The sequence below is a fragment of the Furipterus horrens genome, unplaced genomic scaffold, assembly GCF_987537825.1.
Source record: "Furipterus horrens unplaced genomic scaffold, mFurHor1.1.pri manual_scaffold_17, whole genome shotgun sequence".
NCBI lineage: Eukaryota > Metazoa > Chordata > Mammalia > Chiroptera > Furipteridae > Furipterus > Furipterus horrens.
The window spans coordinates 114,071,961-114,088,047 of NW_028327187.1; the positions used below are offsets into that span (position 1 = coordinate 114,071,961).

Sequence of the window (16,087 nt, forward strand, 5' to 3'; positions counted from 1 at the left end):
TCTCTTCCTGAGCGCAGGAACCATGTTGTAGGTATTTATCCATCCCCAGTGCCTTACATGACATTTGTTACCTAGTTACTGCTCAATAATTGCTGAAGTCAAATAAATTTAATTGGGTTGACTAACCTTGGGGATGGTGCATGATTCAAAGTGGCTATGAGCTAGCTGGCGAGCTGGATGGCAGCTAGTGGGGAGGGTAGGAGGTGGAGGGACTGAGCAAGAAGAAAAAGGACTCATGGACACGGACGACAGTGTGGTGACTGCTGGGGGGAGGGGGATATAAGGGGACTAAATGGTAATGAACAAAAGACAATAAAAATTAAATAAAAAAGAACAAAAGGCTATGAGCAAGTATACCCCATAGTTTTTAAAATTAAAATTTTGGAGACTGTCTTAAGTTAATTTGTCTAATTGTAAAAAGCCAAGGGACATTATCCGTGGGTCATCGTCATCGGCAGCCGTCCGTCTCGAGAGAGGATGGTGTAGCTTCTTAAGAGTCTATCTGCACCGCCGAGAATGGCTGTGCAGTCCGACTCGGGAGTGACACGGTATCTGTCTCCTCCCGTGTTGAATCGACATCTTGCGATGACGCTGGAGTGTCCTCTCCAGTGAAGCTGAAGCTACAGAGCCTGGGCAGGGTGATATGGAGGGTCTGCTGTTGCCCATGCAGCAGACCCCCCCTCTCTTCGCAGCTGAAGGGTCCAAGGGAAAGACGGAGTCGATACAGCTTGGCTTCAGGTGCGCCGCAGGAGTTGCCGGTGTTGACTACAACGTCAAACCGCCTTAGGGACTCCGGCTCCGGATTTTCTGTCGGGGTTTACTCCCTTAGCCTTTCCCCTGAAGAGGTATGCCGCAAGGCAGCGGAGGTTTTTTGGAGTCAGAGTTTTCCTTCTCTGACTCCGTGGGTACTTCTAAAGAAAAAAGCTATTGTAATTTGTGAAGGGCATAAGCTTTTCAAAGATTTTGCTCCTCAACCACTATGAAGTATGAGTGACACTTAACAACTTGGAAAACTGAGATGAACAGAACCCGTCTAATTTCAGTGCAGCAATTATAAAACTTTTTCAGGATGCACGCAAAAACCCAAATGTGGTTACTATAGCAGTAAATTGATCTCCAAGAAACTCTTTCACTTTCTCAAGGAAAAAATTTCTAGAACAGAGCAACCAAATAAGAAAAAAAAAAAATCCACAAAGAAACACATGTATCAGGAAACAAAATATGGTCCATGAGCAAATGCTGCAATGGGAGAAAAAAAGACCAAAAGAAGACTAACCCACTTAGGCAAGTAAATGGGTATGCCAACTTTTAAAGAGAGAATTTTACAGTGTTGTTCAAATGAGGAGTATTTTTTCCAGAATTCCCTTAGTGGCTGAGAAAATGGGATATTTTATTAAACAGAAAGGGAATTTATCTTGTGTAAGGTATAGAAATTAAAACACATATCGGCTGAGAAGCCCAATAAAAAAGAGATTATTCTATAACAGCAAAATTTCTAGGTTAGTACACATACGGCTGACAGATGACTAAACTGATGGGAAGGCACAGGGAATTTTTCTCATGCATGAACTTTTTCATTAGCGAGAAAGACATTATTTCAAACTCCTGGTGTAATGAGTTTGAAGAGATCAGTGACAATAAGAACTGCATTACCAGCTGCATTTCATCTCTGTGAATTGCAGCGTGCCAGACACTTAGATTTATTTGCTTAAAATAAAGTACCTTGTTGTTTTTATAAAGATACATTTATTGCCCCGAGATGAAAAGGGAGCATGTTCGCCATCTCAATGGCACTCAGGGTCTATGTGTTTCTGTCCCTAGCAAAATTCCTTTAAATCTGACAACTCCCCCAAGTGTACAGTGTGAGGACTTGTCTGTCCTGAGGAGGTCCCACTGGAAGAGATGTCACTATTCATAGTAGCATGGACTGGAAGCTGCCCGAAAGCTGGGCTTTGTCCCCTCTATCCCTGTGAATAGCGTGCCTAGCTATGTGTCCTGTGCATAGTAGGTGCCTAACAAATGTATTCTGATGCATGAATTCATTAGGTGACATTCAAACTTGCAGAATTTAGAGCCAAAGGAGGGCTGGGGGAAGTTATCTAAATCTATAGTTGTCACAGAGTGCTCTTTTGAGCCCACCCACTCACTCAACACATTATCATTGAACACGTCCTATGAGCCAGGCATTGGGTTAAGTCACGGGGACATAGCAGGTGACCACACACACAAGGTCTCTTTTCTCATGAAGCTTAGAATCCAGGTCACCTGATTCTATAACAAGCTATATTCCAGATTTAAATTGTGTCCTTATCACCTGTCAGTGAGACACTGGCAAAGGGACACTGAGACCACACTCTAAAGTGAGCTGCAAACAAGTGGGATCCCTCAGAACTTTCTAGAAGGAGGCACAGTGTGATCCGCTACTGCCAACTACCACCTCCTCCTCTTCCCCTCTCCTTCCCCAGTCTACCTATGGCCAGAAAGGGTGGGAGAGAGACTGTGGTGGTGTCAGAAGGGCTGTGATCTGGTGACAGTTTACTTCCTCCCCTCTGTGATGGGGTCGTATGGACATCTTGAAGTGTAGCTGGTCTTGTTGTGCCTTATCCAAGAGGTGTGGTCAGGAACACCAGCAGCAACAGGGTGAAGCCTGAGCCAGACCTCTCATGGAGGCCACTGTGCGGTGGCGTGGCTGTTAAGGGGGCCTTCCTCTGTCACATAGAAGCTTCATGGGACAGTCAGCATGGAGGCACCGGCAACGAGAAATGGAGTTGACAGACGTTAGTCAGTGGACAGCCACAGTTCATCAAGAGAGGGCTCTAAGTGCAAGGAGAAACTCAAGAAGCCATCAGCCCCTGCTCCCCGTCAGTACTTCCGGACCTCCAGCCCGCAGGGGCCAGGGCTTGAGAAGGGAAAGAGAGCTTTTTGGACCGGAAGTATTTCATCCATGTTTTCCATCTCAATCCATTTTCAATACCACAGTCTCTTCACCCACTATGTGGGAATCTTGCTCTACACAAGCCCGCTGTGAGAGAAATCGCCTGCGTATGTTATTTGTGGTTTTAGTCTAACTCTGGCTTAATGAAAGAAAACGAAATCAGTTACCTCAATATCTTCTAAAGAAGGGCTTGGCAAACATTTTGTGTAAAGCGCCAGAGAGTAACTATTTCAGCCTTTATGGGCCACGGGCCTCTGTCACAGCCCCTCAAATCTGCTATCACAGAGAAAACATTCTTAGACAATATGGAAACGACTGGGCGTGGCTCTTTTCCCATAAAACGTTATTTATAGACTCTGAAATTTGAATTTCATAGGATTTGCATGTGTCATGAAATAGTCTTCTTTTATTTTTTTCCAACCCTTCAAAATGGCACAAACCATTCTTAGCTCCCGGGCTGTGCAGAAGCAGGTGGCGGGCTGGGTGGCTGGCGTGCGAGCAGTCCTACGCCGCCCCTCTCCTAATTGGTTCTTTACTCAACAGACATTCCTGAGCTCCATTACGCAGAAAGTCCTATGGAGTCTTTTGTGTACGGCTATGCCTTTGTCTTCCCTCGTGCAGCAAAGCAGAAGGAAAAACTGTTATTTGGAAAAAAATTCTTTCTAAAGGCCCCTGGCAGGATCGCTAGGAAATGATCACATTTTAGATAGTTCTTACTCCATCTCTGTCCTGCAGCATGAAATTCAGTCACAGCAAGCACAAACACCAATATTTTATTTCTTCTGTCATCCTCCAGGCACAGAAATCAATAGGACCGATCACAGGGGAAACAAAATGACCGTGTGACCTGTCATCAGGCCCAAACATGGCACTCCAGCATGCCGGGCCACCAGGCTGAGAGCCTGCTTATGAGGTATGTTCCTGCTGACGGCCACACATAGCTCAAGAGTAAAGTGGTTTCAAATAATAACAGTGCAGCTCCCTCTCAGGGCTTGAAAATACGAAGTCACTCCCAATTTCTGTATTCCTGGTCAACAGGAAGGTTGGAGGCACTCCTAGGTCTCGCTCCCTGTGCACAGTTGATCTGACATGAGATTCAGGGCCTACTCCTGGGCAGAAATGCCCTTGGACACTTGGATGCCCCCTGGGGACAGGCATGACTTTGCAGCCAGCTGTGAAGTTTCCATTGCTGGCCTGGACGACAGCAGGGTGATTCACTCTTTTGGGACTGAGGGGTTTCCAGGTTGTGGTCTTTTCCCTGCTAAAACTGGGGTGGTTGGTCACCCAAAAAGACAGCTTCCTCTATTTGTATTTATCTTCTTCCAAGGATGCAGGACCATCCAGCACTTCTCTGTGAAGCAGAAGCCCGACTAGGCTCTGGAAAGAAACCAGCTCTGGAAAACCCCATAAGTACTCCACTTAATGCCTGTCCAACAGTACACATGGACTTGTGGTTATAAGAGAGCAGAAATGGTAGGAAGTCCCTTTCTCAGTTTAAAGGGTTCTGATGAGTACATGCTTTAGTATAATAGGTGCAGATTTGTTTGGAAAACCTCAAAAGACCCCTTTTGCCGTAAATGCACTGAATAAGTGTAACTCCAGTAGTCTTCTAAGGAGATTCTTCACCAACATTTTAACATGACATAAAATATATTTTCTGGTGCCCATTGAGAATATCATACAACAAATTATTTACATCTGTGATAAAATGAAACCAATCAACCAAGCACATTTTTCAAGTGTCCTAGCTTTGACCTAATTATCCTTTTGCCTCAGTTGATGACTTCAAAATACAGTAATGAATTACTTGGTTGAGTATGAAAAAATCAGTGAACTATATGTCTTTGTTTCCATGGGATTATGTATATATAATTACTCTTCATTTACACTGAATTCAGGTATTGCACTTGGATCTCCTTGATTATGAAATGTCAACGTGTTAGTGATTTTGGAGGGAGAAAAACCCATACAACCTTTGGATATAGTGACAGAAATAGGAGTCAAAACCCATTTCAGCTGAAGTACATGCACCCTGAATGCTAACAACACAAAGTGAGCAGTTAGGCGCCTTGTGTCTATAGCGCATGCATCTTATATTAGAGGTCAGTGTGAGCAACATGGTCAAGGTGAATGTGTGGCTCTGGGTTTCTGCCCTAACCTGGCTCCGGGCAGCCCTGCCTCTGCTGGAGGAGGTCTTAGAGCTGCGGAGCAGCCTCTTCGGCACGGCTGGGCACAGGGATCGAAGCACCCACCTGACCAGGTCGATGACCCGCTCCCTTGGTGCGGCGCTGACTGGCTCATCATTGATCATCACGATCTGATCCCCCGGGATCAGCTTGCCTTCTGAGGGGCCACCTGCAAACAAATGAGAGTGAAGTGCGGTGAGAAGACCATTGCTAATCAACCCACTGGTAGCCTTCTCTTCTGGTCATGATTCACTGGGAGCAAATGATGCAATCAGCAAAAAGAGAACCCAATCCTGCCTGGGTGTCCTCTGCATCTGTCCTCCTCAACCCTGGCCACAGAGTAGAAAACACGGGGGCCCTCTGGACAAGCCTGAGGCCCAGGTTGCACCCTGGTCAATTAAATCAGAATCTTTGGAGATGGGACTCAGCTATCAACATTTCCTTAAAACTTTCCAGGCAAGGTTGAGACCCAGTGGTCTAGCAGTGCTTCTAACACTTTAATGGGCAGAGTCATCCAGGGACCTTGTTAGTCTGCAGATTGATTCAGCACACTGGGAGGGTATGGGGGCAAGAGAAGGCATTTCTCACAAGCGCCCAGGGGCTGCTCCTGCTACTGGTCCACTGACTGGATTTTGAGTTTTGAGGCCCCTGGAAGATGCTATCCCCCCAACAGGTAGCCAATCAGTTGTGCTGATGCCCTGCAGTCAAAGCTGCACCCCACTGGGCACACCTGGAGTGGAACAGCATTGCATTTATTTACCCATTACCATCAGGGAGCCACATGCTGCGGGCAATTGGAAGACAGCCCAGTGAGAGGGTGGTAGGAAGGACTCTGCTCTCGGGATGTCAGGGTAATTCTATCTGAGCATCTTAAGAATTATGGTTTGAAAGGTAGGAGGAAGGAAGCAGGGCTGAGCCTGGGATTGGTTAAAGGAGCAGTGGCCACTTGTACCAGCTGGGCAATGAATATGTTTGGTCATTTTTGTGGTGTAGACTGTGCTTGGATGTGTGTGTCTGTGCTCATGTGTGATTACAGAGGGCTGTCATGTTAGTCCTGATCCATCACAGTCACAGGGTGGCCTTGTCTGATACTGATGTTAGGTGAGATCACCCAGGCTCAGCTGTGAGGGGCTGCTTTCCCAAGGAGGAGGTAGGGAACTAGCATTTGTCAAACACTTCTTATGCACCAGGCAATGGCTTAAATGCTTAGGCTAGTAACATCACTGAATACTGTAATCCCTTCCATATAATGAGATAACTAAGGCTCATGAAGTTAAAGAATTGGCTGGAAGGACAGGACTGGATCTCAGCTTAGGTCTGTCAACTTTTTTCCAAGTACAGAGTGGCCAACATTTCTTTTGAACTCGCTATTATAATTCAAAAGTTGGTCACTGCCAGCTCTCTTGACACATAAAATTAAAGCCACAGCTGCATGAAACACACATCTGTATGAAATAAAACCTATAAACAAATGCTCCACTTAGCTGGAATATTCTCATACATATAATGCAATTACTTTACACATAATGATACGGTGCTAAAATTTTAACTTTCTTTCCAGAGATCTGTCCCTGGGTAATGGGAGCAGCAGAAGCACTATGCTTCAAATGTCACTACTACTTAGTAATTGAAGGGAACATGTCACAACCAGAACATGGAACTCGAATCAATTCAGTTGTTCTCCACCCACCCAGACACTTGGCATATATGGCACTCAGACTGGAGCAAAAAACTTTATCTTTTCTCTGGGGAGTAAGAGGTGGGGAACCTTAACATGTCCCCACATCAGTGATGGAAAATATTCATTTCAAGATGTTGGGACTGAGAGTCAGTGTTTGTATACACAAGTAATTCTGAAAATCACTTGGGAGATTTTTTACAACTGTTGGAAAATGTGCAAGCAATCAATCCAATTCAGCCGAACAAATGGTTAGAAATCAAATGCTGGTCAAATACAGAATATTGTTCAGAATAATTGTTTGAATGATAGGTATTAACTAGCCTGATATGAAAAGCACTTGCAGATTAATAGGACAAACTGTCACATTTTACCTATATTTTTAAATCAAATCAAATATTCTTATTTAATCAAGTGACTTGAATCAAAAATTTGGGAGCCAGCAGTACATAGTTCCTTCAAAAATATAAAGTAGTGACCCCCATCAGAGAATTGTCTCCTGTCTGCTAGACTGAAGGCTGGGCTGCCTGGTATAGAAAATCTAGTCACATCGCCAAAATCACTTGGGACTTCAGGAGTCATTTTCATGATAGACACAGTTGATTTGACAGCATTTTCACTCATAAAAATGACTGGAAACAGGACTCTTTGACCTCTGTTTTCACCTTTTTCTACTCTTTTCAAAAATTGTCTAACAGCAGGTGTTAGTATCAGAAGCTAAAGAGAGCCCGGGGCAAGGAAGGGCTGAAGGGACAGCCAGGCAATACAAGAAACTGAAAAACAAGACTTGAAATCTCTAGTCAACTCCTTGGAGGACACACACTGGAGAGAACCTTATAACCAGAGATGTTAAAATATCCCTCCATTACAAAACAGCATGCCAAATGTGATTCCAGTTAGGAAAAAATAGGGCTACATACACACATGTAATACTATACCTATGTATATGATACAGAAAATATGTGTATGTATGCACACAGTTGTACACTAGGCACATGTTCTCTGTGTATACATTAATAATGCTCAACTCTCAGCAGTAGGAGCTCAGGAGATTTGTTTGTTCACTTTCCCATCTATACTATCTTGTACCTTGTAGTTTTTATAAACCTTGTGTATTATTTCATCCTAAAAAACAACAGATCTTTCTTATTTTGAGGATAAACTTCTCCATTGCGTTAAGTGCAACAATCCCACACAGAGATCCATAGCTAATAAAATGAAAAGCTCAGCAGACAGAGTAAGAAGTGACGAGGCAATGGTAGGAGGAAAAAAAAAAAATCCTCATTCTTCTCTGCCTGAGCCGAAAGTAGTTGACTGTTATGGTGCTTGTCCTGGGTTATATCATGTCAAATTATAAAATGTGAAAAGTTAAGTCAACTTAAAATAAACCTATGCTAGTTTACTAGTTGGCTTTCATTTCCCTTAACTGACAGACTCAGCTGGCCAAATATTTTAGCGTTTAGCAATAATCACCATCAACATCATCGACATTGAGGAAGTATTTCCCATGGAACCTCTTCTAACACATTTTATTCTCTCCTTAGCCCTGTAAGGTAGATACTATTATGACCCTCATTATGCAGATAACCTAGAGAAGTTACTTCAAACTGAAATGCTGGGGAGTTAACATGGAAGCCAAAGTATCTAATAAAGGGCAGAGGCAGGATTCCAATCCATCAAACTCAGGCAGTCTGACGCCAGATTCTGGGCTCTCCACTACTGAACTCTGTTACTTATTTGCAAAATCCAGAAACAGCATAGAAGATAGTTTCCTTCAGTCTCAAGATAAATTCAATGGAAGTCCATTAAAATAAGTACATAAATATGTATAATAAATAAACACAAAAAAGAGCATTGTTTCTAAAAGGGCAAAGGCAGCCCACTGCAGGCAATTGCATCATTACATTCAACTGAGCTGCTAGTGGAACACCTGTATACTCCAATGAGAAAGACTGAGGCAAAAAGTACATTAATTTTCTGGTCAGACTGTAGAATTTAAGAAATTTGCCACACACAGTATCAGTCAGTGTTTACTGTATAACAAAGCACTGTAAAACCTAGTAGGGGGTCCAATAATCACTTACTCTCATGCTTATGGGTCTTTAGGATGACCGTAGATAGGCTGATCCATCCCACGCTCCGCTGGCCATGTCTGTATCACACTGCAGATTAGGATGTACTTTGCTCTAAGCTGTAAGCTGCCTGCCCCAAGCGTTCATTTTGGGGCTTAGGTGGAAGGGGTAGCAGCCACTTGAGGGAAATTCTTATGGTCGGGGCAGAAACCAAAGAAAGAAGCTCAAGTATATTTCAAGGCTTTGCTTATGTCATCTTTGCTAATATGCTATTGGCCAAAGCCAGTCACCTGGTCTAGCTTAACAGCAGTGGGGTAAGGAACTATTTCCTGCCTCTAGTGGGAAGAGAGGGGAGTGCATCTTTGTAACTTAATTACCACCTCCTGCTTTTTTTCCACTGAGGAGTTCATCAGGAACTTACTGAAATACAGTAAAGTGCCTGCCTCTTATTATTTCCATTCACATATTAAGAAGTGGGTCATTTCCATGGTACAAATGATGGGTCAATGTTTTCATAAATGAAGCAATATAATGAATTTAGCAGTCTAACCCTTGTTCTCAGAGTGATATCTGTCCCTCTGGAGGTCTGCCTCTAAGCAGGTGTTGGGAAAACTCAGTGAGCCTTCACAGCCTTTAATGAAACATTATGAAACTTAGCGAGAAGAGCAGTAGTCCTTCCAGCAGAGGCACGATGGATGGTCCTAGGAGACTGAGGAGTGAGGTGGGATGCTTACCTGGTGTCACTGAGCGAACGACCACTGGCTTTTCACTCCCTGCCACGAAACCGAATCCCAGGACAGGGTCCCTCCTCATCTCCACCTTCCGCGGGGCCGGAGGGATGATTTGGCAGCTCTCGAAGCGAGGGTCATCAAATGGGACTGCCTGAGTCATGTGACTGTGGAAGAAGCACACGCAAGACAAGCCAGGTCTCAGTGTATGTTAGGCAAAGCCTGGTAATCTCATTCCCTCCCATTTCAAAACCTTCTCTTCTGTTTGGTAGAGAGTGTGAGCAATGTAGGGAGATCCACAGTCATGCTTCTTGCATGGCCTCCTTGGTCCTTGAAAACTCTAGGCCCACCTTTGCTTTAGGTCTTTGCATGGCTGTTCCCCGAACCTGAAACGCTTGTCCGGCATATCTCTGCATGGCTCACCCTCATCTCTCCCAAGTCTCTGCTCAGATGTGACCTCCTTTAAGAGGACTATCCTGGTCACATACTTTAAAATTGCAACCTTGCTCCTCCACACCCAGCTCCCCTTTCTCTCTTTTACTTTCTTCCTCACACGACTAATCACTTGCTAAAATGCTGGGCAGTATACTCGTTTTCATGCTTATTTTTATTGTTTTTCTCTTTATACTAGAACATAAGCTGCATGAAGGCAAGGAACTTTGTTTTATTCAGTGATTTATCCCAGGAGCCCAAAGCCATGGCTGACATATAGCGGGTTCTCAATAAATAACTGAACAAAGAAGTAGAGAAAGATATATATTTTTTTTTTGTAGAAAACTATCAAATTACAACTGATGCAATGAGAAAGAACCTCAGGGACATATATGGCTTCTGGTTCCAGTGAAACAGAAGTAATGGGGACCATTTTGGTGGTGACAGGTTATCATGGTGTCAGATACAGTCCCCCTTTCCAAAGAAGTTGAGAAACAAACTCTTGGCATTTTTTCTCTGGAGGGATTTTCAAATGATTTCAATGAATCTTTTTGTTAACACCTAAACTTCAGAAGTCTTGCCAACAATCAAAACTTGAAATGTGTATAGGATTAAAAAATTTTTTAAATGCTTTCACAAATATCTCATTTGATCCACAAAACCACCATGAGAATGAGGAAGCAGAGAAGGTAGTATTGTCTGTATTTCCCAGCAGGGAAACTGAGATAAAAATAGTGGCTTCTGGTCACTCAGAGCCACTATTTTTATCTCAGTTTCCCTGCTGTGGCTGGCATGTCAGAGTGTCAAGTCAGAAGCCAACTCTCGTGACTCTTCATGGAGTCTTCACTCATGCACCTTATTCAAGGCAGACTTCTTTTGAGGGTAGAGCTATTCGTTTGAATTCTAGAAATCTCCTTGAAGTAATGCAAACCATTATTATTTCAATGACAAGGACTTGATTCAATATTTTTTCTTTCTAACCTTCTTCAACAATGAAAAGCAAATCATTTATAAATGCCTTAAAAGGAGCTACTCTATATGCGATATGTACAACATATTGTTCAAATGTAATAAAGAAAGACAGAGTATTCCCATTGTCCTCCTGTGTAATTAATAAGGGTTAAGGAAAACCAATGAACCCCCCCCCCCCCCGCCCAGGATCTGTCCTTTAGGCATGTATCACTGACTAGAAAAATAAAGTTTAAAATCCCTTTGAAACAGAAATGTCTTTTGGATTTAGCAGCTTGTGATCTGGAATGCTAGGGAAAAGAGAAGTGTTTGCTGAGAACTAACACATTGTGCGTCACGTGCTGACACTCATCTGTTATCTTATTTCATTTTCAGAACTCCCCTTTGATGGAGCCAGTTGACCCCACCCACCTCCTGCAAATGATGAAAGAGGAAGAATAACTGGGCCAAGGTCACACTCCTCTCAGGTGTAAACCAGGTGCAATTCCCACCATGTCTTCTGATTCTGAGTGCTATGTGCTCGACCAGTGCCATAATTTGCAAGAACAGTGCAAAATGAAAATGTGGGGCCACTCATTAGAATACAATTAAGAATCTCAAAGAGCAGATTGGGAAACCCATCCCAGGGCCTTGTGTGATTGCAGTGGTCACATGCCCATGAAGTTGGCCCTGGCAGTGTGCTATCCCCAGTGTCCCAACACTATTCTAGAAATAGCCAGGCTCAGAATGCTGGCATAATAGGGTCAAAGGGGAGGGGCTGCCTTCTGTGAAATGGCAGGTGTTTGTCTGGACCCAGAGGTTAGATATGGCAACCATGGTGACACACAAGCTTGAAATGGACATGGGGAGACCTCAGGTGGGCGGAAGGTCATGTGGAGAAGCATAGTAGTCTGAAGGACAGAATTCAAGACCCTGATTAAACCAGCAAAACTGATGCTAACTGAAGTCCAGTTTCCAGGGCAGGAGCCTCAGACAGGGCCCTGGGCAGGGAGGGACTGAGACACAGGACACAGGTGGGGAAGTCAGGGCTGGGAAACAGGACACCGGGAAGACCCCTGATGTTCCCACAGCTGCAGCTCAGAGTTCCATGGGGAAATGGGTCTCTCCTTTACTCCTCGGACAGAACAAAGGCAAATGGGGAGGGGACACCATGTTTGCAGAGCCTAGCCCTGAGCTCTGAGTTTGTACCATAATTCACAGAGGACATACTGTAAAGGAGGGTACAGGTGAAGTGACTCGCTAATGATCATGTGTTGAAGAACAGAGAAGTTTCTCTGCACACCAATCACATCAGAATATCTGCGGGTGGGAGTCAGGATCATTTTTTAAAAGATTCCCCAGGTCATTTCAAAGTACAGGCAGGTTTGGGGACCATTCACCTGCCCAGGGAAGGGTGGAGTCTAGTACACCTTCTAGATAAAGAGGATGCAAGTATTGTCCCAATGACCTCCTCTAGCTCAGGGGTCCCCAACCTCCGGGCCATGGACAGCAGGAGATGAGCTTGAATCATTCTGAAATCATCCCCCTACCCCTGTGGAAAAATTGTCTTCCACGAAACTGGTCCCTGGTGCCTAAAAGGTTCGGGACTTCTCTATACACTGTCAATGTAAGTTAAAATATTGAAAGCATCCGTTGCTCGATTATTCTCTTGCCACTACATGATAAACTAATAGTCTCCAATTTTTAATTCATTCTTTAATTACTGTTATATTATTATTCTATTAATCCCTGATATTTATTAAACACTAATTTCATGCGAACCATTATTCAAAATGCTTTCCATATGTTAGTTCATTTAATTTTCCAATACAACGTCATAATGCATTCATTTAGTTAACAAATATTTATTGAACGCCCACTTGATTCTCAGTTCTGGGGATACAATAGGAACAAAAGCAGAATGATAAGTTGTTCCCTCTAGTTTTCAGAGAGAGACTAAACTAACAAATGAGTAAAATGTGTGGCATATCAGGTCATTATAAGCACAGCGGAGGAAAACCATGCAGGGAGGAAGAATAGAGAGCTGCTGGGGGAGGGGACTGCAGCGTGACACCAGGGGTCAGGAAAATGCCTGGGGGAGGAGCCTTTTAGGAAGGGGACCACCAAGTCCAGAGGCCCTGAGGGGTGCTGTGCCTGGTGAGAGCATGTCTACGGGACAGGCCAGAGGTCAGTGCTGGGGGAGATCCAAGACCACACAGCTCTTGGAAGGACTCGGTATGAGTCTGAGCGAAATAGAAGCCATTGCCTTTCCTTTTGTTTACGTGGTGTATTATGTTTATTGATTTGTGAATGTTAAACCATCCTTGCATCCCTGGGATGAATCCCACTTGATCGTGGTGTATGATCTTTTTAGTGTTGGTGGGAATGCAGACTGGTGCAGCCACTGTGGAAAACAGTATGGATCTTCCTCAAAAACCTAAAAATGGAACTGCCTTTTGATCCAGTGATTCCACTGCTAGTATTATACCTGAAGAATCCTGAAACACCAGTTCAAAGGAACCTATGCACCCCTATGCTCATAGCAGTGCTATACATAATAGCCAAGTCCCAGAAACAGCCTAAGTGCCCATCAGTGGATGAGTGGATCAAAAAACTGTGGTACATCTACACAGTGGAATACTATGCAGCAGAAGGAAAGAACTCCTACATTTTATGTAGCATGGATGGAACTGGAGGGTATTATGCTAAGTAAAATAAGCCAGGCAGCAAAAGACAAATACCATGTGATCTCACATAATACAGGAACCTAATGAACAAAAGAAACAACGAGCAAAATAGAACCAGAGGCATGGAAACAAGGAACAGACTGCCAGTCACCACAGGGGAGGGGGAGGGGGAAAAGAGAGGAAAGAAGGACAAGGGTCTAGTCAAAGAACTAATGTAAATGACCCATGGACATGGACAATGGGGTGGGGATTGATTGTGGGAGAGGGGATAGGGTGGGTGGGGCAGGGGACAGCAATGGGGGTAAAATGGGACAACTGTAATAGAACAGAAATTAAAAAAAGAAGCCACTCCAAAGTTCTGAGTGGAGAGGTAATGAGGTAGCTGCTGTATGGAGACAGACAGGAAGGGGCACTGGCGGGAGCAGGGAGAGCATTTCAAGATGCACTGCATGGATCCCTAACAAACGATCACAGCGGCTTGCACCAGGGTGACAGTGGCAGAGACAAGAAATTGTTGGGTTTTTCACATATTTAGAGGCCACTCTGACAGAGCAGGGGTGGGGTTCCCACTCTGGAACCTTCTTCCTGGACACACAGGGTGGTCCCAGTGAGGAGTGATCTATGAGCATGTTGTCTAATGCAAGTCCGATGTCCTGATATGACCAACTTACAGGAGATGTTTTCTCTGCAAGGAGCTACTACTTTTGGTTCCAACAGAAACACACACGTGCCCTGTATAATTGAACCTGAAGACTGAGATGGTAGTTTAGAGTTGGATTTTGGAGCCAGACTCTGAATTCGAACCTTGGCCCCACCGCTTCCTAGCACGCGACGTGTACAGATTACTTCATTACTTTGTGCCTCAGTTCCTTCAACTGGAAAATGGTGATAATAATAGTAACAATCTCATAAGAAAGTTGTGGAAATTAGATAAATGCATAAATGTAAAGCACTTAGCAAAATGCCTGGCACCTAGTAAGCAGTGAAAAAGCATTAGCTGTTATTTCCATTTCTCAAGGTCAATGAATTAAAAGGAATAGGTTTCAGACACCATGAACTCATTCAATCTTATTAAAATATGAACACAAACTCAATAACGTTTTGAATACCTACAGCCCAGTTCTCAGCAAAATGCGTCACACACGCTCCGAGGCCTTCAATTTGAAAAATCATATCAAATGCAATGACAGTCAACACAAATCGAAATGGATATACATGAAGCAATATGGAACCAGAATAAAGATGAAGAAAAGAAACGAGAATAAAACCCAGGCTCTTGTGAGACTAAATCACTGTTAGTTAAGTGACCGCTGGGTCCCGAGCTGTAGAGTGAGCCTGGGTCATGAGGAAAACGAGACGCACTAATTATGTTGTAAGGGGTGGGACACAAAGTCAGGACCTTTCATCCCAGATGCTGCCATCCTCGGTGTCAACAGAGAATCTGACATTGGTCCCTATCATTTTATCATCATTTCCCTACCGAAATAAGGTTTCAAACGCCCAACCAGATGTTTATTCTGTGGTCATTGCCTGTTGTAGCATTTTTGTTTGTTGATTATGGTTTTTTGTTTTTGTTTTTGTTTTTGGCTTTTTTGTTTTGCTTGTACTTTGAAGGCAGCATTTCAATGGCAGCATCGTTTTCTTGCCCAACAGGTCATACTTTCCAAATAAATTATCTAAAAATAATCAACCTCTGTCTCTTTTCCAGTAAGAATGAATCCACACGAAAATGTTCCCCCATGAAACATCATTTTGTTCTTTGTTTTGAGGCAAGCGCTTTCTGGCTCTGTCCTTGCAATGGTTTTTATAAAGATGCTTGAGTCCTTTTATAATGAGCTGAAAAAGCAGCATTTTGTTTTTCACCTGCTGAACACGCTTCAGTGAATTCTGCTGCTGAGACAGAATGCAACCGGTGTGAAACACACATGTCTGGCCCTGACCCCCAACCTGCTCCAACAAACACACAGGCCAGGAATCTATGACCTGAAAGCACATTAATTGTGATGGGAAAGGTGTCCGGAAATGCAATGAGCAACTTTCCTGTTTCTGACAGATTTATGTGAAAGGGAATGATGGTAATCCTGCTGCTGAACTTTCCCTAACAAGATGAAAGGGATTTCCTTGAACTCGTGGAGCCTTTCTTACTCAGCAGAAATAAAAGTGGGTGCATCCAAAGTGTCACAAAGAATCACTCTGACTAGGAGAAAGTGCCCTGTAAGAAATCCTGACTGACTCCAGTCTCCCATGTCCTCATCAGAGCAAGCGAGGTCCTCTTTTGGAAGGTGTGCTGAGTGGAAGGGTTCCAGAAGGAAGAACCACATTGAGTCCATCGCTTTCGGTGTGGAGTTAAAAGAACCTAGGAAGGTGGCGGCTGGTGGGACACCTGGGTACTTAAGACTGGAGTGAAAGGGAGTAAAAATA

General features: G+C 43.8%; 1 protein-coding gene across 1 annotated transcript in view; it reads right to left on the reverse strand.

Annotated features, from left to right (window-relative positions):
- Positions 1–16,087, reverse strand: part of FRMPD4 (FERM and PDZ domain containing 4) — a 162,381-nt gene that overhangs the window by 72,403 nt on the left and 73,891 nt on the right. The window contains exons 2-3 of the mRNA XM_090265017.1: positions 9,606–9,766; positions 5,188–5,290 (exon numbers count right to left, since the gene is read on the reverse strand). Of these exons, the coding sequence (XP_090121143.1) occupies positions 5,188–5,290; positions 9,606–9,766 (264 nt within the window). The remainder of the gene's footprint in view (positions 1–5,187; positions 5,291–9,605; positions 9,767–16,087) is intronic.